This window comes from Panthera pardus, unplaced genomic scaffold (genome assembly GCF_024362965.1).
Source record: "Panthera pardus isolate Hobbes unplaced genomic scaffold, ASM2436296v1 HiC_scaffold_17, whole genome shotgun sequence".
Classification (NCBI taxonomy): Eukaryota; Metazoa; Chordata; class Mammalia; order Carnivora; family Felidae; genus Panthera; species Panthera pardus.
In genome coordinates this window covers 38,363,318-38,387,607 of record NW_026526732.1, presented here as the reverse complement: position 1 = coordinate 38,387,607, position 24,290 = coordinate 38,363,318, and the positions used below count along the sequence as shown (strand labels likewise).

Here is a 24,290-nt window from a genome sequence, read left to right as displayed (position 1 = left end):
AGTTGGTTTTGCTTTTAAAAAAATAATGTGTTATAATTTGTATATCATGAAAGTCACCTTTTTGCAGTTTACAACTCCATGGTTTTTAGTACATCCACAAAGTTGTGCAACCATCACCACTTTCTAATCCCAGAACATTTGTATCACCCCTAAAGAAACCCCATATACATAAGCAGTCACCACTATTTCTGCCCCTGGCAACCACTTATCTACCTCTGTGGACTTGTCTATTGTGGCTGATTTAGGTTTTAAATAGATGTTTGGATTGTAGGGGTATAGTAATAGAAATGAAACGAAGATAGCATACCATACTATCATAATAACCCAGGCATAGTACAGATTTATGGCTTCTATTTAACACTTTGCAAACAGTTCATTGAAGTATGTTGGTATAAAATATATTAGTAAATCTATAGTAAAGAATTTTAGGGGGTACCTGTGTGGCTCAGTCAGTTTAAGTGTCTCTTGATTTTGTCTCAGGTTGTAATTTCATGGTTCATAAGATGGAGCCCTGTGTCAGTCTCTGTGCTGACAGCACGGAGCCTGTTTGGGGTTCTCTCTGTCCCTCTTTGCCCCTCCCCTGCTCACATGCACTCTTGCAAAATAAGTAAATAAACATTAAAAAAAAAGAATTTTTTGTTGATATTTTAAAATTCTTCAATTTTGTTGAATTTCAAAATTCATGGTATTTTGGGAATATACAGCTAAATTGGTCCTAGTATAATAGGGTAGTGATTCAAGGCGAGCTTGTTAATGGGGCGGGGCGCCTGAGTGGCTCAGTCGGTTAAGAGTCCGACTTCAGCTCAGATCATGATCTCACGGTTTGTGGGTTCAAGCCCTGCGTTGGGCTCTGGGCTGACAACTCAGAGCTTGGAGCCCGCTTCGGATTCTGTGTCTCTCTCTGTCTGCCCCTCTGCTGATTGTACTCTGTCTCTCACAAATTGTCTCAAAAATAAACATTAAAAAAAAATTAAAAAAAAAAACGAGCTTGTTAATGATAATGATAACCCAAATGACGTTCTTTCATGCTTAAACTTAAAGATCAAGTCAAAAAGGGTAATATAAAACACATAACTATGTTTTTCTGCTCTTAAGCCAAAGGCCTGGTGACTTAGTTTCACAAGCTTAGCATCATTCGTGTCATCAGTATTAGTTAAAATTGTATTGGTTTTGTACTTTTGATTTGTAAATTTGTTTTGGTTTTATAGGTGTTTAAAGAATGTAAGCATATGGACTTTATATCTAACTTATGCTTATATATCTTTAAGTTACATTTTAATAAGAATACTTTAAGTTAACTCTGCCAGGAAATAAGATTTTTTTCCTTTAAAAAAAGGTACATAACTAAGTTTGACATACTATTTTAGACATCTACAAACTCTGCTTTTTCAAGCTTAAGGTCAAGGCTATATATTTTTTTTTTTTTTCTGTTAACCATGGTGTAGAATGTATGTCTCCATATCATAAATGCTTTGTATGAAGACTCCCAAACTTGATATTAACTAATCTTAGGAGAAAGACAACATTTCTGACTAGATAGTGAACTTTAGAGAATTGTTAGATCAGGCAAAATGTGAAATGGTCATTACCTACTGGAGAGCTCTAAGGAAGGATGCAGAGAATGACTTCAAGGGAATTCCTTCCACTGATAATACAGTGAAGTGCATTATGAATGTTGCTTTGTAAGTGGGTGATGAAGGTTTTGAGCATGTGGTTGAGGTAATGAGGGAGAGCTCATTGAAGGTCAGAGGGACTAGAGAAGTCAGTAAAAGAGTGGTAGTGAAGACCATGTTGATGCATTGGAATGGGCTAGCTGAGATGGTGTCCTTTATGGGAAGTGCTAATTGGCACCTTTCCCACTTTGGACCAGAACTTGAAAATTTCCCATATAATAAATGTTTGCGGAGGTTATCTAGAAAGGCAAAAGATTTGCAAAGGAAAAATAAAAACTAGGCATCACAGTGTTCTTAATGGTACCCATACCTAATGAGTGCCTCCCCTGCTGTTCTTCAGCATTCTTCCATAGCTGTTTCCCCCTCATCTGTCACCTGTTTCTTCTGCCAAGAGTGATGCCAACAACCTGTCAGATGGTTCAGAACTACTGCTGCCTGACTATCCTGCTTTCTAGGTGTCATCACCTCCATACACGTGGTACCTGGGCTGCATAGCAGCAATCACCACTGCTCATTATTGTGGCTTTGATTTCTTCCATGGTTAAGGTGACCATGTGGTGCTTATTTTATTGCTAGTTTATTTGAATAATCTTACAAATAACTTTTCCTGTATTTACAAAGGTAATAGAGATCTCAAGATGCCATTAAAATTTTGCAGGAGCACTTCATTTTATAGGGAAAATATATGCCGAGTAGACTTTATTCTTTGGGAATTCATAAAAATCTCCAGATGAGTCAGTCCCTCATGTATATCAAGGGATTGTTTGTTACAGAATGTATTTCTGTCTTATGTGCTCTTGTGGGACCCTTTAGGGTGGAATCCTTGTCTTGTTAACGTCAAATCGTTAAATGCTTTGTGTTCTTCTGTAAAACATTCTTTCACTGTCTCTTAGTCTCAGGCCACAGGTAAAAAAAAATTAAACTGCTTTTTTCAGATGTAATATTAAAGTACTTTGTAAAATGTTTGTTTATGGATTATATAGTCAGTATATGTAAAATAAAATATGTAGAGTGTGGAGTGGGAGGACATCCATACCACAGTGGATAACCCCGTGACGATCCTGTGTGGGGTGCACATATGAGTGTTCCTAAAAGTCAGCTGTGCTTTCTTCAGATACACTGAGGAGATGGTACCCTGGCACCCTTGCCTGCAACTCATTAGCAACTGTGAGCAGAAGCTTTCCAGTCACACATCAAGGCGCTTGATAACCATGGAAAAGGTGAAGACATTTGAGGTAAATTATCCTAGTATTTTTTGGATAAATTCTGGGAGAATCCAAAAGAGAATTTTCTAGTTTTCCTGTAATTGAGTTTGAAGTTCAAGAGTTTTGTGACGTTTGGTGAGATTTAGAGGGTAGGAATTGGATATAGAAGTTAAATAGCAGAGTAGAAATAGAAGTTGACTTTAACTTCTCATCTTTGTCACGAATGCAGTTAAACAAAGAAAAACAGCACACTTAATTAAACAACTATTGTCTAACTAGCAATCTACTAGTTACCGTTTTTCCTCCAAAGCAGAACCTACTTGATTGAAGACTATTCTGCAAAGAAAAAGTCACTTTATATAATGGACAAAGTCATTTTCTCTCATCTGTTAGGACTCAATGCATGTGCTCTTTCTGACACACACACACACACACACACACACACACACACACACACACACACACACACACAATTCTTGAGAAGAACAAAACATCTGTTATTTCATATCCAGATCAGAATTGATATGAATAATGCCTCATAATGAAGCTTAATTAAATCTACAACATGCTCCTTCAGCTATACTTATCTGGATTGACAACCACAGCTTTCCCAAATTCACTAACCTTGAGTGTGTCCCATCTTTGTTTTTGATCTGTACAATAAGCAGGAAAGAACAGTGTTACTGCCCGAAGATTTTGTCATACTCACCTCTACTCTGCATTTGATTTTTTTCATCTGATTTACAGCTTATGGATTCTTTCACAGTAATGAAAACTAATATTTGTAAAGTGCTTTTTGAATATATTATTATAGACTTCTTGTTTTTGTCCTTTGTCCTTTTAATTTCCATTTGCTATTTGTCTCTAATTTAGACTCTTACTATCATATACCTCGTTTGTTCTGGTTGTTTCCTAAATTATCTTTTCCAATTTTCACACCTCTAGTTCTTAACTGTTAAATGACTTTCTAAAACACTGCATCCATTATGTTACTTCTTTATGCACAAACTTTAGTGATTTATTTTAATTACTAAATAAGATTCAGTGTGACATAAAGTTTCTTCATTAATCAGGCTTCAGTATCGGGGCATTTCAGAAAGTGAAGTTATTTATGTATATAAATAGTTGATTTGTGTTCACTCAGGAACGGGGTTGTATGTGTGTGTTTACATACATATATATGTATAGGTAAATGTGATATAATTAATATAAGTGGTTGTCTTTTTTTTTTAAATGTTTGTTTATTTTTGAGACAGAGAGAGACAGAGCATGAATGGGGGAGGGTCAGAGAGAGAGACACAGAATCTGAAACAGGCTCCAGGCTCCGAGCTGTCAGCACAGAGCCCGACACGGGGCTCGAACTCACAGACCGTGAGATCATGACCTGAGCCGAAGTCGGCCGCTTAACCAACTGAGCCACCCAGGCGCCCCTAAGTGGTTGTCATTTTTAAAACAACAGAATTTTATATTGAAATGATAGATATTCTTGGGGTGGCATCTTGTACTTATTATATTTATGTTGTACTTATTCAGCATATTCTTGAAATTTTAAGATTTACATTTAAAGAAATAATATTAAACAGTTATTTTGCTATATAGTGACACTTTGCTTTTCTTTGAATTTTATTACTGGACTTTGGTGCTCGCATTTTATAGCAGACCCATCACCTAATTGTTGTTTTTTGGAAATCAAATCCTGTTCCAAGATTGATGATCTACCATTGAATATTTAAAACATTAGGCAGATTCAGAAATTCTAAAAGAGGGGTTTCTGTATTGTTTGGCACAATGACAACATTCCTAAGTGACAGTTTTTGATGGGTAAAATGTATTTGGATATACAATAGAAATCCTCTTAACCAACCTCCATCGCAAACTCCGTTGATTGTCTAATACTGGCCATTTTTGTCCTAAAACACCAGCACCTATGCCTGTAACATGTTGCATACTTCCAGCTGGTGAGTTGCTTGATCTCTACTATATCTCTATGCTTCTGTACCTACCAGCTGAGTTGTCTGTATTCCATGAGCCAGTTGTGTTTGTTTTGTGAGTTGTTTATGCTGGTTATATTTGTTATGGTAATTATGTGATGTAATTAAATGCTAGTTATTCCAGTGAAGTGTGAGTGTGAGAATAAAGTTGTCATTTCTATAAAAGCTAAGTGGAATACTTTAGAAAGATGGGATAAAGTGAGTTGCTAAATAAAACTCTTGGACTGGGAATGGGTGAGATGAGTATAAAAGGTTAGAAAAAAGCTATCCGAATCTAGGTTTCCGTACCCAGATTGCTTTGTAAGAGTCTTTAAGTTCTTGCATCATTTTACAGAAGCCAAAACTGGAAATCTTTGTAGGAAATCTTTGATTCTATATCAAAAGATTGATAAATGAATATACAGTTTTTCAAGTTAAGATATTCAGTATGTTTACAGAACATTTTTATTTTTTTCCTGCTTTTACCAACTTTTTCAGTGAACTATGTGTTAGTCTGCTTGGGCTGATATAGCAGAATTCCACAGACTGAGGGGCTTAAATAACTGAAGTTTATTTTCTCGGTTCTGGAGGCTGGAAGTCTGAGGTCAAGGTGCCAGCGGGTTTGGTTTCTGATGATGCCTGTCTTGCTGGGCTGCAGACAGCCTCCTTCTTGCTGTATCCACTGTGTGTGTATATTCTTGGTGTCTGTCTCTACTTACAGGGACATCGGCCCTGTTGGGTTAGGACCCTACCCTTCCCATGTCCTTTAACTTTAATCATCTCCTTTAAGGCCCAGTCTCCAACTACAGTTATTCTGGGAGTAAGGGCTTTAGTATATGAGCCCTTATGAGTTTGGGGGGGCACAATTCCGTCCATAACTAACAGTTACTAGTATCTATCACAGTGAATAAAATGCCTGTTGCATGTTAGAGTCTGCTTTTTTCACGCTGTCTCAGTCAGTTCTCATGTATATGTTTGTCTTTTAGTATTTTGAGGGAAGTAAGGCGTTTGATAAATTAGTAACACTGCAGCTCTTAGAAATTACAGCACTTAATGTAATTATTTGAGTTACTAATTATAGTAATAGTAACTAACATTTATGTGCCAGGCACATGAGTAATACATGTAAAAAATAGAAATATTATCTGTGGATTTTATAGTTGTAAGTCTTGATGTTAGGAAGTAAAATGAATGACATCAGCATTCTTTTTGGCCTCCATAAATAGTACTTGGACCATATAATGGTTATGATGGCCTGAAACATTGTCAGAGGAAAATATAGAGAAAGGATTCTTTAATCATTAATGGGGTCACATAATAAACCAGTCATTTCTGTCTTTTTTTTTCTTTTTCTTTTGACTTGTTTTGTTTTTTTAAATTTACATTCGAATTAGTTAGCAATGCAAATTAGTGCAACAATGATTTCAGGGGTAGATTCCTTAGTGCCCCCTATTCATTTAGCCCATCCCCTCTTCCACAATCCCTCCCGTAACCCTCAGTTTGTTCTCCATATTTATGAGTCTCTTCTGTTTTGTCCCCCTCCCTGTTTTTATATTATTTTGTTTCCCTTCCCTTATGTTCATCTGTTTTGTCTCTTAAAGCCCTCATATGAGTGAAGTCATGTGATTTTTGTCTTTCTCTGACTGACTAATTTCACTTAGCATAATACCCTCCAGTTCCATCCACGTAGTTGCAAATGGCAAGATTTCATTCTTTGTGATTGCCGAGTAATACTCCATTGTATATATATACCACACCTTCTTTATCCATTCATCCATCGATGGACATGTGGGCTCTTTCCATACTTTGGCTGTTGTCGATAGTGCTGCTATAAACATGGGGTTGCATGTGTCCCTTTGAAACAGCACACCTGTATCCCGTGGATAAATGCCTAGTAGTGCAATTGCTGGGTCGTAGGGTAGTTCTATTTTTAGTTTTTTGAGGAACCTCCATACTGTTTTCCAGAGTGGCTGCACCAGCTTGCATTCCTATCTTTTTTTTAAATGTTCTTTTTCTTTTTTTTCTTTTATTTAAATTTATTTACTTATTTTTGAGACAGAAAGAAAGAGAGAGCAAGCACAGGAGGGGCAGAGAGAGAGAATCCTAAGGTGATAGTGCAGAGCCCGATGCAGGGCTTGAACCCACAAACTGTGAGATCATGACCTGAGCTGAAACCAAGAGCTGAAACCATTTAACCGACTGAACCACCCAGGTGCCCCACCAGTCATTTCTATCTTAATGGCAAAATTGAGACCTGTTGTCAACAATGTCACATTTGCTTTCCTGTAAGTTTAATTTATTTAAGAAAATCTTTTTTCCAGTATTTTTTATCAGATTTATAATATTTCTCTAAGCAGTTTATTTGATGCTTGGAAGAAGAAATAAATAATGATCTAAGGATGTTTCTGACAATCTTCTACATAAAAATGATAAATAAAGGCACTCACCTTAGATATTTTTAAACCTACAAAGGCAGTGTTAATTTTTGTTTGGTTGTTTTTATTATTTTACTCTTGTCCTTTCCAAATTTATTTAAAAAAATAAGGGAAAAGCCTAATGCTCAAGTAATTTTTTGAAAGTCTTCATTTTATTTATTTTTTAAAATGTTTCCTTATTTTGAGAGAGAGCATGTGTACATGTGAGTGTGGGAGTGGAGAAAGAGAATCCCAAGCAGGCTCACACTGTCAGCACAGACCCTGACACAGGGCTCGAACTTGTGACCTGAGCCGAAATCAAGAGCCAGATGCCTAACCAGCTGAGCCACTCAGGTGCCTTGAAGCAGTCTTCACTTCATAAGATCAAATTTGATCAGTGAGTTTTCACTCGTATGCAGTGTACTGTAACTGAAAATACTTTGTCATGTTAAATTAATCATTTGGTTTTTAATTAATCACTTCATTTCTACGTTCTGTTTGTACGAAGAGGACTGTGTATAATTGCAGCAAGATCCTAGTCCTTTATAATGCAAGTGATGACATAAAATTGTCAAACTGTTCTCATATGCATCTAACAAATTATTCTCAGTCTTGTTCAGCGTTGTTGATTTTGGCAATGAAAGACTTAATTTTAGATTTTTACACTCTTGTGTACTGTCTCTCTGTGTTTTTGGTTTGTCACTTGTTAGGTTTAACCTCAGTTTAACTTTTGGCCTACTTAATACATTTTGTTATAAAGTGTTCTCCCTCTCCCCTTTTAGAATGTAAACAAGTTATAAATGCAAAAACTGTCTAAAGAATGTGGGTATTTTATAAAACTTTGTGTCTTTTCATTATTGACTATAGTTTTTAGACTTGCTTATTGGGCATTAGTAACAAAGAAGAAAATTTTTGCTGCCCATATTAATGAAGATGTCTGATAAGAGAAGCCATTATTCCCAGTTGATATATTCTGAAAGGGTGTGTGTATAGATGTGTGTTTATATATACGTGTATATATACATTTATGTACGTATATATACATATATATACACATACATACTTGCATGTATCTATAAACACATACGTATATACAACACTTTTATGCTGCTTATTGTTTACAAAACTTTCAGATCCATTTAAGCACATTATTTTGCTAATTTTAGAGACTGGGAAGTGGCCCAGTTGAGACCAAAACTCCTCTTTGTACTTGAAATTCTTTGTCCTTTGTTATGCATCATGTTGCCTCTTTACCAAAACATGTTTCTACCTTTGGAATATGCTAAGGTTAAAAGGCAAGTACTATTGGGTGGCATATTTCTAGTTTCTTTTAAAGATCACTTTTCCTTACTGTTCATGGGGCCATGGTAGAATGTGATTTGTTTTACTAGAACTCATTTTTCCTGTTGATCCAGCATGTAGTCGATGCTGCAATATATAGTTGTGGTCACAGTGGCTGCTTCTATAAAACATTTTTCTCATACAAAACTCATTAGGAAAAGAATGCTGATTTTCAGACATGTCCAGAGCGGACCAGTGTAATAGCAGTGTCATAGTCATATCTTCAGTGAAAGTCACCTGTAACAGCACACTGTCCGCCTTTTCTACCAGTATACTTGGACAGATGAAAGAGTACCCAAGTAGCCCATTTTGAGACTTCCTTGAAATCTTTTCTTAAACATGCAGGTTTTAAAGTCTATTCTATAGTATGTTTAAGTGTAAAAAAAAAGAGTATCTTAAGTTGCCTTTGCACTAAATGGGCCATCAGGTGCCCTGTTTGTTTTGTGGTTTCTTTACCTGACATGATTGATACCTTATAGTGATTTGGGAAGTACTGAAGTATAGATAAGTTGAATTCTAGATATTATATGGACACTAGTTTAGACTAAAGTTAAGTATATCAGCTGTAATTTTACAGTTAGCGAGTGTAATTCTGATGATTTAAAATAGGGAATGTTGGGAGGTCATAGTGACAGGTGCTGAGGGTTAATGTTCATTTTTTAAATTTTGGATTGAATGAAGAGTCCACTAACAGGAAGCTGATGAATGCTTCATTAATCAGAATGGAGGGTGGCCAAAACTGAGGGACTTAAGTACCAAGAAATTTTGAAGCTATGGGGAGAGAACCACTAATATAACATGTTTTAAATGAGGAAGGAAGGGAAGAGACACCAAGGTCACTTCTTTGAGAAAATGACTTAGGGATGGCTTGAAGTAGAAGAAATTAGTCTTTGCCATAAGTAGTCTACATATTAGAATGATTAATAGTGTTGCTAATCATAAACTGGTGTTTTGCTGACATAATGCTTGTGCATATTTTGTTATGCTTTATCTGTTCTCAGGATTAGTGCTGTTAGTTGTTTTGGCAGCTCTTTGAATTAAAGATGGTTTCTCCGGGCTGGCCTTTCTTTCTGAAATAGTTTAGGTTTTTTTTTTTTTTTTCTATCTCATGCCAGGAAAGTGGATATTTTCCTTTTGATTAGAGCTATGAAAAATTAGAGATTAGGTGTGAAGTATTTCAATCATATAATGCTTGGTAGAAAGGAGACACTACTTCATTTATCAGTGGGAAAAATAAGACCAGGTGACACTGGTAATTAGAATCTGGTAAGAATCTGGCAGTTAGACATGAACTTTAAGTCCGTATTAATAAGATACAGTGTTCATTGCCATCAAATGCATATGTAAGAGAGGGGGTGGGGGGAGAAAGACCAAGAAAGAAGAGTCTTTTTAAAAATTATTTTTTGTAGTAAGAAGGAAACTATTTGGGTTATCTATAAATTATGTTTTGACTTGGTGTTTGAAGAAGGCTTGTAAAAGTAGATAAAAGCCTGGTGATGCTGCATGTCACGTTGAATTAAGTTTTAAGGACGATGGTCATCTATGTATCTCATGTTATCTTGTTCTGAATGACTTACGTTAGTTGCTAATGGTACTTTTCCTTGAATTTAAATGTTAAAGGTCATCATTTGATTTTTTTTCTTCTCTACTTCTGCAAGTAAATGATTTTGCCAAACAAACTGGATATTTTGTTAATACTCTCATAATGGTTTTAAATTGTTTCTGGTAAACCAAGAAAAAGCAAAAATTTATCCCCTACCTGCTCCAGGAAGGTAATCATTTAAGATATCTGGATTCTAGGATATGTCTCTTTTATTTGCAGGAAAAAGCAGTTCTCTAAAGGTAGAGAGAGCATCTGCCATTATGCTCTGACTGTAATGATCATATTTTCAAGCTATGACAGTAAAACAGTTTTTAACATACTGATATTATATTATAGAATCTTAGCGATCAGTTGCAAAATACAATCTGGGAGTCCTAAGGTATGAATGGTTTAGGGAAATGGGAAATTTATGTGTGGAATCTGCATGATCCTCTGGCTTCCTTTAAAATTGGTGAATGGCAATTATAGTTGGTATTTTGTGTGTGTGTGTGTGTGTGTGTGTGTGTGTGTGTATTTTTTATCCTCTATTATATGCGTAACTTAGAATTATCTTCCTAGTGGTTTTCAAATTCAAACATGAACATACATCTTCTTCCCTCCCCATGACCCACGAGGAATACAACTGTGAGATTTTCAACATATTTTTTTGCCTAAAACCTTAGTGTGCAGTTTAATGAGTAATTATAAAGTGAACATCTGTGTAACCACCACCAAGGTTAGGGTTAAACAGCAGTCAGCACCTCTATTTCTGATCCTAAACACCTCGCTTGCAGGTATAACCACTAATCTGACTAGTATGGTAATCACTTTCTTGCTTTCCATCATACTATCACTAGTATTGAAATGATCCATAAGCCAAGTAATTTTGCTTTTTTTTTGATCTTTACATAAATGCATATGTATTTTTGTTAATTTTTCTCATAATGTCTTGTGACAATTTAAAAAAGTCAACTAGGAGAAGAATAGTCTCCAGTTTAAAGTGGAAGAGTATGTGTGTGCATGCCAATGCATATTTTGCTCTATTTTTCATCCTTTGCTACTGACTTACTTAGTTTTTATTAAGTATTTTAGATATAGTAACTAGTAAGTTGTCATAACATTTTTATCTGGTGTGTTGGCCCTGTATTATTTTAACATTCGAAGTTAAGTTTTGAATTTTATAAAGTTAATGTATTTTTAGTGGTAGGCATGTAGAAACTACTTAGAGACTCCTAGGTGGCTCAGTTGGTTAGGTGTCCAACTTTGGCTCAGATCATGATCTCGCAGTTCACAAGTTTGAGCCCCATGTCAGCCTCTGTGCTGACAGCTCAGAGCCTGGAGCCTGCTTTGGATTCTGTGTCTCCCTCTCTCTCTGCCCCTCCCCTGCTCATACTCTGTCTCTCTCTCTTTGTCTCAGAAATAAATAAACATTAAACAGTTTTTTTAAATAAAAAAAAGTACATATAGGGCTGTATCATCCTAATAGCTTAAATATCCATGATGGTCTTTTTACAGTTAGAAAGAAGTTATGTGTTGAGTGCCGGATATCAAAGTTGAATCATTAAATGTTACTCATTTTCAGAACTCAGTGAATATTTTAATATGCATTAAAGTATTTTAATAGACTTTAGGTAACTTAATATCTTGCAAAGTAATGAAATTTTTTACAAGTACAGATTATATATGAATACCTAATTTAGGGATGAAGATTTCCAACCTTACCTTGTTCCCATTAAGAATAATGTTAGAGGTTTTTCTTAATAGTATTGGATGCCAGACTTTTGACCTGCTTGTCCTTGGTTTGGAAATGGCCTAGTGCTGTTTATAGTTGTATAACTTTAGCACAAGTGGTTTCTATAGCTACTGTCCAGTACCAGATGTAGAACAGTGGGAAGCTTTGATAAGGGGAGCAGGATTTTTAAACAAAAGCCGGACATGGGTAATTACCCCGAAGCTGAACTGAGGCCTGTTAGATTCAACACTGTCATTTACCTTTCATTTCACTCTACTGATTACAAGAAAGGAAATCTACCCAATGTTTTTCTCTTCCATCTCTTTGCTTTCTTCCTCTCACCTTATGTAAGAATGTGTATCATAGCTTTAATCTGTTTCAGGAATACACGAGTGAGTCTTTCTTGACAAAATCAGATGAGCATTGTTAGTTTGGTGGCTTTCACTATGATGACAGCATTGTTGGTTTTCACTTATCATAGAATAAGTTTCATAAGCCATTTGTACTCTGTTGTTTGCAATGAAACTGCTGTTTTGTATAAACTACTGTCACTCTGAGAATATAAATGGCTTAAGGTTAATACTAGTGAGGTAGAAGAAATCATTATCTCATTATCAGGAACTGTCAGTAAGTAAAAGGACAACTTGAACCTAACCTGTAATTATAAGAGAAGCCATTTGGATTCCTTCTGAATGGCTGTAGAACTTCTGCAATTTCATCTCCAAACTCACACTTTTCTAGGGGAAATCCCTTATTTTTAAATGGTAATTTTATACATTGATGATTACCTCTCAGATATTTTCATCAAAGTTTGGGGGTTTCTATAAAAGTAACTCTTTTGGCAGTAAAAGGACACAGTGAGAGAGAACTTTGGCTTTACTCAGAATGTGGATGGGGATGGTGTGAGAGGTAAAGTTAGGGGATTGTTTATAGTAGAGGATGGTGGGGCAAGGAAGTTGAAGAAACTCATGCCTGATGACTCATTGTTTCTCTGTAAAGGAGGTTTTAAGTTTTTGCTGGGAGTGAATAAACATAGTAATCTAAGGTCTTGAGGACAGGTGAAATTTTGGAAAAGGTGCTGTCAGAAATTAGTAAGAAAACTGTGCCTTTTAATGATTTTTATATTCATGTACTTCTCATATTTTTGTATGTTTTCTTTTCTGGACTTGATTACATGTTCCCTAAGGGGAAAGCCCTGGCTTTCATCACTCGGCCTGTGTTTATGGGACCATTTGTGTAAGGTGATGAGGCTAAAGAGACTAAGTCATAGTCCTTATCCTTAGAGTACTTGCACAGTGAGAGAAGTGGTCACCCAACCCATCCCAATCTCATATGTTCGGTTCTGTAGTGACCTGTGTGAGGTGCTATGTGAACACTGGAGAGCATCTACCTGAGGAAATGGTGCTTGTCAAGAGATGAAGCCAGTTGGGGTGCCTGGGAGGCTCTGACTTTGGCTCAGGTCATGATCTCAAGGTTTGCAAGTTCGAGCCCCACGTCGGGCTCTGTGCTGACAGCATGGAACCCGCTTCAGATCCTGTTTCCCTCTCTCTCTGCCCTCCCCTGCTCATTCTCTCTCTCTCTCAAAAATAAATAACATAAAAAAAAAAAGAGAGAGAGAGAGGAAGCCAACATTTTAAGCAAAGGTACAGAGGCATGAGAGGGGTTGTGGACCATTCAGGGAGCCCTGAAGTATTTTAGCACGACTGAAATAGTAAGTATTTGGGGGAGGAATGGTTGGAGCGGAAGTTGAAAACCAAAGAATGCTTAGTGTTGAAGGTCTTTACATACTAAAGAACTTCGAGTTGATCCTTTTGGTGATGGCAAGCCCATGAGGGATGTTAGGAGAGTGGCAGAAGTTCGTGTTTTATGAAAGTCACCTGGGCTTTAAAATGCAGGTGAGTTTGAGTTGTGGAAAGATACCTGTGGTAGCAATGTAGAGGCTTCTGACATGGTGGTGCAAAGATGATGAAGCTGGAAACTAAGAAGGGTAGAAGTGGAGATTGTAGAGGAGTTAATAGAATTAAGAGTTTGGAGGGAGGTAGATATGACAGAATTTGATTACTGATTGTATAATTGGGCTGAGGGCAACCGGAGTTAAGATAGCGTCCAGAAATCTGGCTTGAGATGAGTGGATGATAGTTTTCTTGCATTTTTTTCCCCCTTTCACATGAGGACAGTGATTTCCTGGGCTATTGAAAATAGTCTCCCAACTGGTTTCCCTGCTTCTGTGATTTCTCCTGCTGTTATATTTCCTATGCAGTAGCCAGAGGATCTTTAAGAATGTAAATAGGTAAGCTCTTACCTGTGATCTCATGACACATTGGTAGTGTGTCTGACTCCAGAATATAAATAGATAATGGAGCTCCCCTGCTTAAAAGTCATCAGTGACTTTCTGTGGAATTTAAAATAAAATTCAGAATCTTTCACATAACCTTCAAGGCCAGCCTGATCTATTTCTGGCTTGTCTCAGCCATTTCATTGTGTGTCACCTTCGCTTTTGTGTACCAGGCCTTAGCCACACTGGCCTGTTTTCAGTTCCCAGAATGTATTTATCTCTTTTTAGTTTCAGTGTCCTCTCACATTGTGTTTCCTCTCTTATCCCCTCTCACCTGAGACTCTTAGGTCTCAGATAAATGTTCCTTCCTTAGGGAAGCTTTTTTTGTCCATACTCTTCACCCCATCTTCACCCCATCTAGCTGGGTGTCTCATATTATGGTAACTCTTCCCAGTGTTTAATCAGTTTGTAAGTATATGTTTGGGCAGACAGTCTTTAATATCTGTCTTCTACTAGCATATAAGCCCTGTGAATTCACAGATCTTGCCTGTTTTGCTCAACTCAACAAATACTTAATGAATAGTAATTGTTCAGGGATTATTTGGGGCCCTTCTAGAATAAAAACAATCCAATTCAGCAATATTTAAATCATCAATTTGAAGGAAGAGAAAGAACAGTTATGGCTAACTAAAAGTTTTCTCTTTGAAAGTACATGGGATTTTGTCATTACCCTGACATCACTCTTCAAAAATCAGTGTTACAAAAACATTTCAGTCCCCTGGTACCTAGGCTTCATTTCTCACGAGAAACAAACCAAAGTTACTGCTTTCGGGGAGAAAGCAGTAACTAGAAGGGTAGTGTTACCTATGTGGACTTCTCAGTGAAGAAACTTTAGTTCCTTTAAAGTCTGAGCAGTTTGGGGCGCCTGGGTGGCTCAGTCGGTTAAGCGGCCGACTTCGGCTCAGGTCATGATCTCGCGGTCCGTGAGTTCGAGCCCCGCGTCGGGCTCTGTGCTGACAGCTCGGAGCCTGGAGCCTGTTTCAGATTCTGTGTCTCTCTCTCTCTGACCCTCCCCCGTTCATGCTCTGTCTCTCTCTGTCTCAAAAATAAATAAACGTTAAAAAAGAAAAAATAAATAAAGTCTGAGCAGTTTGTGAGGCTCCGTTTGAGAAATACTCTTACATGTGTGTATTCTCAGTATAATTCAGGGTGTCATTAGTTCCATTTAAAGTGTCCATTTCAAAAGTTACTGCGAAACATACAATTTTGTTTTCTTGAGAATTTGTTCCCATTTAGATTAACATTAATTGTAAGTAGCTGAAGTACTTTCGATGTCTTTTTTGTTATTTTACTCCTTTTGATGTAGAGTTGTAAAAAATAATTAACTTGAATAAGGATTAACTTGAACAATGTCTAGTTTATGTACTTTTTCTTTCTTTTATTAGAGAATAATTTGCAGTTCTAGGTTGGGCATAGATGACAAAGTGATACATTTTAGAATCACCAAAGAGGATATGTATTTCTGTATTTCCACATCATTCTTTAAAAAACGAAACGGTGTGGATAAATGCTGATGTTACCTGAAGTAAAATGGCCATCCCGATCATGTTGGTGCTCTGTGACTGTAGGTGTTTACAGCAAGTAGAACTCACAAACAGTGAGGGACTGACTGTCAGCTGGGCTTTAAGCTGCCATTACCCACATTAGGAAGTACTCTAGAGAAGGATTTACCTACTTCAGTCAGCAGAGGGCAGTGTACACATAAAAGTACACTACTGGTTGTAAGTCTTCCTTTGGTTTCTTTGGCAAGTGTGTTAAAATTCTTCAAGTGGTTTATGTTTAGAATTAGCAGTACTGATAGGACAGGAAATTGGTTGGGTGGGACAGTGGTTAAAGGGGTTCTGTCTAAAAGTTTAGATCAGAAATATGTGCTACCATAATGTTGCTGTTCTGTGAGGAATGTCTTCTAAATGTCAAATTCCATTTTGAATGACCCACTGATCTACCATGTGGGAAGTTAACTCTTTAGCCATTGTTTTGATATAATTTCCACTAAAAAAAGAAGTGTAATGGAAAAAGCATGGGCTTTGAAGTCTGGTCTAGGCTACAGTTCTACAAATGCTCCTTACTGGCTTATCGGTGGCAGATTATTTAAACTCTTTCAGCCTCCATTTCCTTATCTGCAAAATTTAGATAACAATATTCTAGGAAAAGATGCAAAAAATAATTCACTTTTGTAAAACACATAGTTGTAAATATAAGTTATTTCTTGAATCAGAATTTGTGTATTGTCATATTTATGTTGTTGGTCTTACAGGGTTAAGTGATAGGTCTGAAAGCAGTATATTTCCATTATGTAGCCATCTGAGACTCGTACAAATTTTCCTGTAGAAACTCTGTTATAAAAAATGATATGTTCAATAAGGGGTTAATATATAAAGTATATAAAGAACTTCTATAGCTCAACACCAAAAAACAAAAAAACAAAACAAAACAAAACGAAAAAAACAAAACGCAAGCAATCTGATTAAAAATGGGCAGAGGACCTGAATACACATTTTCCAAAGAAGACATACAGATGGCCACCAGACACATGAAAAGATGTTCAACATCACTAATTTTCAGGGAAATGCAAATCGAAACCACAATGAGATATCACCTCACACCAGTCAGAATGGCTAGTATCAAAAAGACAAGAAATAACAAGTGTTGGTGAGGATGTGGAGAAACGGGACCCCTCGTGCTCTGTTGGTAGGGATGTAAATTGGTGCAACCACTGTGGAAAACAATATGGAGGTTCCTCACAAAATTAAAAATAGGAATACCGTATGATCCAATAATCCCACCACTGGGTATTTACCTGAAGAAAACAAAAACAAATTTGAAAAGTATATGCAACCCCTGTGTTTATTGTAGCATTATTTACAATAACCAAGACACGGAAGCAATCTGACAGTCCATCAATAGATGAACGAATAAAGAAGATATATATGCACAATGGATAGCCATAAGAAAGGATGAGATCTTGCCATTTGTGAACAACATGGATGGACCTAGAGGGTATCATGCTAAGTGAAATAGGTCAGAGACAAACGCTATATGATTTCATTTATACGTTGAATCCAAAAAACAAATGTACAAAGTGGTGGTTACCAGAGGGGAAGTGGGTGGGGGGATGAGCAAAATAGGTGAAGGGGATTAAGAAGTACAAACTTCTAGTTATAAGTAAGAGATGGCAGTGAGGACGTGTACAGTGTGGGGAGTATACTCAATAATATTGTTAATGTTTTGTGGTGACTGATGGTGACTACACTTAATGTGATGAGCATTGAGTAATATATGGAATTGCTGAATCAGTGTGTTGTACACCTGAAACTCATGCACCTGAAACCTGAAACACCTGAAACTGTATATACACTGTGCTTCAATAATAAAATTTTTAAAATGGTGAGTGTCTAAAACATAGTGTAATCAATAATCTTAATAATTTATTCATATCTCCTGTAACTACTAACCTACTAGTAGGTTACTACTAACTACTAGTTAAATTTGGGAAAGGTAATCTGTAATCATTCACTGCCATAGTTTTCTCTCTGGGCATTTCCTAATTCTTTGTGTGTTTTTATTTTCCATGAAGCATTTCTTGCTTACTAAAAATTGGCAGGACTCAGACTTTATGCTACTTAGGTGATGTAATGACTGATAGCGATAGGCAGGTTTGAAAGTGTTAGAGAAACCAGAAGTCAGACACTGTCGCAAGCTTGAGTTATGAGGGACATCAATGGTTGTGTTGCTTGAGGATACTCTTCTCCTTTTAAGTAAACACTTTGGACCTTCGAGATACGGAGTTGAAAAAAAATCTGCAGATATTCTTGGTTGAGATGGGCAGGGAATGTGAATAGAGAAGAGTCATGAAAAGGTGATGAAAAATATGTAGAGTTGAATATCATCATCTCAAGTGTGAGCCCTGATAAACTAAAGATAGGATGAAAGAGAAAAAAGAAAAAAAACCTGCCGAGTTTGCCATTTTCTTCAGCGTCAAGGTAACTTAAATTCTGAGCAGTTGCAAATAGTATATTTTTTATGGAAAGGGTATATTTTAAGTGTGTATTATTCATAGGTATATGATACTTACATGTCTGATATAATATGTGGTAGACTATAGATACACTAAATGTTTCATATGGAACATTTATGAACCATGACTTTTCCACTTAGGTGAAAACGGTAGCCCAAGTCCCTGGAGTGTCTCGCTTACCCTGAAGCGGGACTTAGGCTGCTCGCTACTGGAACGGCTCTTCCCAGATCTCTGACTGCACAAGGGATTTGGAATTTTTGGGTTCTCCAGGAGTTTTTGTTCCAAATGTTTTATTTCACAATCAGCCTTGTAGAAGGAGGCATTCCAGCACAGGACCCATACACATTCCTTATACCAATTATTCCCTACTCCCTGAGAGATAAAGATGAATAGGGATTTTTTCCCCCCTCCAGAGGTTGCATTTCTAAGGTTATAGACGTTCCTAACTTTTCCAGTAGCACATATTTCTCTGCCACTGGGTCTCTGTACCACTGAACACAAGGTCTGTTAGGAGCTTATTTTACTTTTACTCTATTCTGAGGAAATCTTGTGATCTAAACTACCCAGATAAGTATGTCATAGGTAGTATATGTTTTCTTGATAGCCATTAATTAGTATAGGTTTTAATTACCGCTATGGGATCTTCCAGGCTCCTGCTGTTCATCTCCATTCCCTTACTCTGATCATCATATTCTCTGCTCTTTATCACCAGTTTGTCTTTTTTATATCCTTTAGGTCAAAGGCCAGCTGTTTGGTTAAGCTGTCTCGTTGGTCTGTGAGGAAGCCTATCTCCCACTGTGTTTCAGCTTTTGTGTTCTGTACGCCCTGCTTCCTCAGGTGCACTGCGTCCTTGGCAGCATTGTTGTCTAGGCCCATTACCAGTTGAGTCAGTCTCCAGCCCGTCCTCAGCTGCCTACTGAGCCCGAATGCTGGAATCTATCTTATCCTCCTCACCACTGCATGCTCCAGAACATTCCCCAAAGTAGTCTGCCATGCATTTCAACATAGAGGTGGTGGTGCATGGCCTGGAGGCGTCACAGGGAGAAGAGAAGACAGAAGGCAGAGCTGGGAAGGACCTCACTGCCAGCTGGTGTTGTGATTCCTCCTGTGTGGGAGAGGAAACTGAGAGGACGTTCAGCAAACTGATGTGCAGTTGAGTCCAACTCCCAGACATTAAGGGGAAAGCCTCAGAATTGGGGAATGTTCGAACCCATGTGGATTTTAACCAGGAATGCTGGCACATTAGATTTACATTTTAACAAGTTGAGTTTAGTCTCAGTATGGAAAATAGACTGGAGAGGGAGCCACTGGAGAGAGGGCAACTGGCCATTGAGGGGAAAAAAAGGAGAGATGAGGAAGTTTAGATGCCAGTACTGGAGTTGTGGGTGAAGAGAAGTGGATTTGAGACATTTAGGGTGGAGAATCAAAGATTTTTGGACTGACTGAATGTGACAGGAAAAGGGAGAGACATTTGACCCAGGCTTCTGATTTCCATGTCTAGGTAGAGAGTGATGCAGGGAGCTGTGGGGAGGAGTAAAGCAGCAGGAGATGTCGACATCTGGACAGAGTTTTAAATAGCCAAGCAACATTTCTGCCAGGAGTGAGCTAGTGTGGCTCAGGAAGTAGACAGGTTTTCTAGTGATCTTTCTTGATAGAAGGACAGAAGTTGGAGGGTAGTTGAATGGCATGTCCCTTCCTTTCAGATGACCCTTCAGTCAGACCTTTGATGAAAGTTGAAATGCACAAGCCAAGGTTAAATGCTGGAATGTTGTTCTGTATTGCTGCTGCCCTGCGTACAGTCCTGAGATGTGGACCAGACCGGAGTCCTCCTCTGAAGTCCACTGTGCCCCTGGGGGTATGGTATCCCTCAGGCATCCTCGTGGCTCCTTATTTGTCCTCCTGCTATAAAGATTTTGTGTCATTGAAATAATCCTCTTAGTGGCCAGAACGAAGTTAATAGTACTTCTGATCTAGTTCTGTTGCTTTGTGGGTAGGCCGCTTAGCTATCAAAGCCTTAGTTTATCGCCTATTTATTGCCAGAGATACTCCTTCTTGAGTTGAGGAAAAAGTTAACTCTTGGAGAAAACCTCATTATGTTATAGTTAAGAGTATGGTATCAGGGGTCAAATGGACCTGTGTTTAAATCCTAACTCTGCCACTTACCAGCTCTGTTATCTTGGGCCTGTACTCTATAATTCCTCAGCTGTAAGGGATGTTAATAGTGTACTTATCTCTTAGAGCAGATGAGTTTATATTAGGTAGTTCATATAAAACATTTGTGTAGTTTGGGGCCCATAATAAATATCTAGTAAATGCCACGTTTCATTAGGTGTTTGTTAATTATGTACCTACAGGTTGATCTGATAGACTTTATCTTTCATCTTTTGCAAATTACATAGCCTGGAGTTAGTAACCATTGGCATGTTTTCATGTGCTTGCAGAAGTATGTAATGTACTTAGTGTCATAAAATTTAAGTAGCTACCTATTTTCTAAATTTGGTACTCCACCTTTATTCTTATGGTTTATGTTTTTTTGATAAGCAAGAAGGCATAAAGGTTAAGGGCTCAAAATTTGAATCTTGTTTATTTTTACTCGAGTCGTGTGACCTTGGGCAGGTTAGTTAACCTTTCTGTGCCTCAGTTTCCTCATCTGTAAAATGGAGACAATTACAGTACTGTTCTTACACAGTTATTGTAAGGATTGAATAAGTCAGTGTATATAAACTACTTGGAACAGTGCCTGCACATAAGTAGCCCTATACCTCTTCTTATTGGGTTATGCAGTTAAAGTGCCTCAGGCATGGTAGTTTTTCTGCTTGTGCTGAGAAGCACAAGTTGTAACTTTTTACAATCTTATAGGGTAGTATTTTCTGTACAATAATCCCCTTCAGAGCTTGCGGAAGTACTCAGCAAATGGGGAGCTAGTGTGCACAGCAGGAGTGTGGGAAAGGGGTTCCAGTCCAAGGCGATGGGCTGACAATACAGGTTGTCCCACCTTCTTCCTGAGACCATGAAAAAGATAATAAAGACACCCACAAGAGAATGAAGCCTTCACAGCAAAGAGAGCAAGAGAAATGAACCAACAAAATTCCTAGGAACAGAGTGCGTTCAGAATCCAATGGATACGTGAAATGGAACCCCGCAGCCTGCAGCACAGAATGGCAGAAGGGGACCACAATGAAGGCCTTTTTTCTTTTCTTTTTTTTAATGAATCAGGAAATCTGGACATGTTTAATAGTTTGGATTTTGTGTGATTTAAAAAGAAATTCTGTGACAAAATAGTTTCTGAATAAACAAATCAGCCAACATAATTTTATTTTGGCTACACCTAGGCTTTATTAAGTATTAGGTATGAAGAAAAGGATGAAGATACTCATTTCATACAGGAATAAGGAAAAATATAAAAATATATGAAGATTGTTATATTCCAGATATATTTGTAGATATCATTCTGATACCGAAACCAGGATAAAAAATTAGGCTTCATATTTTCGAATTATGTCTTTATATCTGTTCTCAAAATCACATCAATTTACATGCAATGGAATCTGATTTTACAGTACATAGGAAGAGAGATTTTATTTCTAATTAGATTTTTTTTCACAGTTTGAGATGACTAGTGAAATTGAATGGGAAGATTAATTAGCCCTCAATTTTCTAAGCTGAAATATAACCTTCCGACCCAGATTTCTATTTCCAGTGTCCAAACATCAGTCTGAGCACTAGTCCTTACCTGCCTCTGAAGTCTGAGTGTGGAAATCGCTTGTTTAACTTTTATCTTCATCTACTGTGGTAAAGTTGCCAGAAATAGTTTACTTCATGAACTGAATATGGTTTTGCCTCCAAATAGTTTTCTCTATCTGTAGGACATTACATAAATCACTGCTGTTAAATATCTCTGGAGTGGAAGCTTCCATGTGTGAGGATTCTTACTGTCATGGGTGATTTCAGTTTCGGCTGAACTGTGGATCTGAAGATGTATGTGGTTGTCTGAACTTGTGTTGCCTGGGGCTGTTCTCTGTGCCCTCCCTGGATCTCTGTTTTCCCAGTGAAAGTATTTGCTCTCTTTATGCAGAAGGTTGTTGTACAGATCGCACAAAGTGAAGCAGTTGAGAACACTGTTGGATACCCAAGCAGGATACAGATATAGAATGGTGGTGTATTTCTAATTCAGATAATAAAGAAAAACAAACATGCACCAGAGAGCGGGATTTTGCTTAAAGTAAATGGCTGCTTTGGTTTCAAGCTAACTAAAGAAATAACTCAAACATCTTTGTTTTTTATATTTTCCAACCAACCAGAACCGGGACCAGTATTCACATCTGTTAAGTGATCACTTTCTCCCATACCAAGGTCATAATTCCTTCCGTGAGAAATATTTCAGTGGCGTAACAAAAAGAATTGCCAAGGAAGAGAAATGTAGCCAAGAGTGAAAATGAAGATTTTGACAATGGAAAAAGACTAAGGATTTAACAGAAAAGACATCTGGATGTGAACTTCCATGTATGATATAGAAAACATATACCGTTTTAAATACTTTTATATAACGAAATAAATGCTACAAAGTAAATTGAACAATTCTTTTATAATTAGCTTTGTTTTATAGACTGTTTTGTCGTATGTAGTCTTTGGAACCATATTTAATTTATATTTGTACTTTCAAGTATTATGGAAATTGAAAACAGTTATATTTTTGTTAATTAATTTGCAAGGGGAACTGATACTTTTGACTTTTTAAACAGATACTTGCCAGATATGTTACAAGCAGTTAACCATGGTTGAGAATTTATTTGTTTAGTAGGTTTGTTTAATTTGGTTTCTGATTGTAATTGATTTACAGTGCCACTAATAAAGTTTACTGAGGATCCCTAAAATGGTGGTGTATTTGGTGCTTTTGGGGAAGGGGGATGTGATGAAGGAAATGAATTTTTATTTATAAGTTCCAGACTAGTATGTAATGATAGCATAATGGTGATGAGAGGAAAGGCTAAGACCTGGCAACCTGAAAAGCTCCCCAACTCCTTGAGGCCTGTCCACATCTGAAGCTCGTCTGTACCTTGGACTTGCTCCTGCATTCCTAGAACTTGACTGTTGGTCAAATTAACTACCCACAATTTTTGGTTTAGAAAGTAACCAGTAGTTAAAAGCAGTAACAACAACACAAATCCTTGATGGTTCCCTAATGGTATTAGGCCTAATCAGAGCTCTTTGAAATAGAAGCTATATTTTTCTTGAAGGAGAAACTTTGCTGAGTCTACAGTGTGTCCATCATGAAAATATCTTGTTTGAAAACCACTCTACCCATTAATTCAGGATGCTAATAGCTTTCCTGCTTTTGGTGGTCAAATGTACCTCAGCAGGGTGGCAGTAAACTGATCCTCTCCTCTAACCATAGCCTATTTTTATTTATGCTGTTATTATTATTATTATTATTATTATTATTACTTTAGTATTACTGCAGGCTTTTATGGACTCCCCATTTGAATTTGCATGGCTTAGGACCTCCAAAAGACCAGTGCTGCCCAAGCGGGGGGGGGGGGGGGTGGGGGTGGGGGGGGGGCATCCACTTAGTTCTCTCTCCTTTTCTTGTAGTTCTCTCTCCTTTTCTTGTCCCGCTACCCTGAATCTCAGCAGCAGATCTCAAACATTTCAGCGATTGTTTTGTTTGGGTTTCTGGATGTGATTTGTGGTACACTGGGTAAAATCTAAAAGTATTCAAGGATAATTTATTTTCAGTATTTCTGTTATAAACCATCTTATTTAAAATTTTTTGAGGTTATATGGAGGGTGAGTTTGCAACTTGGTAGCTGACTAAATTTGGAACATGAGATTGTAGCCTTGCCCCGTTTTTTGCTTATCACAAAAATTAGCCCAAATAGTTCTGGAAAAATTACAACATGAATTTTAGTCACTTTGTCCTTAAAAATTATCCAACATTAAAAAAAAAAAGAAACTTCAAATTATTTCTTATTACTACTAACGGAGGTCTTCTAATCTTTAATTCTTCATCATATTTATCA

At 37.2% G+C, this 24,290-nt stretch overlaps 1 protein-coding gene across 4 annotated transcripts in view; it reads left to right on the top strand.

The window, feature by feature from the left end:
• Positions 1 to 23,788, top strand: part of TRMT11 (tRNA methyltransferase 11 homolog) — a 60,003-nt gene extending 36,215 nt beyond the window's left edge. For 3 of the 4 annotated variants that reach the window (XM_053904517.1, XM_053904518.1, XM_053904520.1), the window contains 2 exons: positions 2,788 to 2,908; positions 22,572 to 23,788. In XM_053904517.1, coding sequence (XP_053760492.1) covers positions 2,788 to 2,908; positions 22,572 to 22,703 — 253 coding nt within the window. In that variant the 3' untranslated portion in view covers positions 22,704 to 23,788. The remainder of the gene's footprint in view (positions 1 to 2,787; positions 2,909 to 22,571) is intronic. The other variant, XM_053904516.1, reaches the window with a different exon arrangement.
• Positions 23,789 to 24,290: the final 502 nt, after the last annotated feature.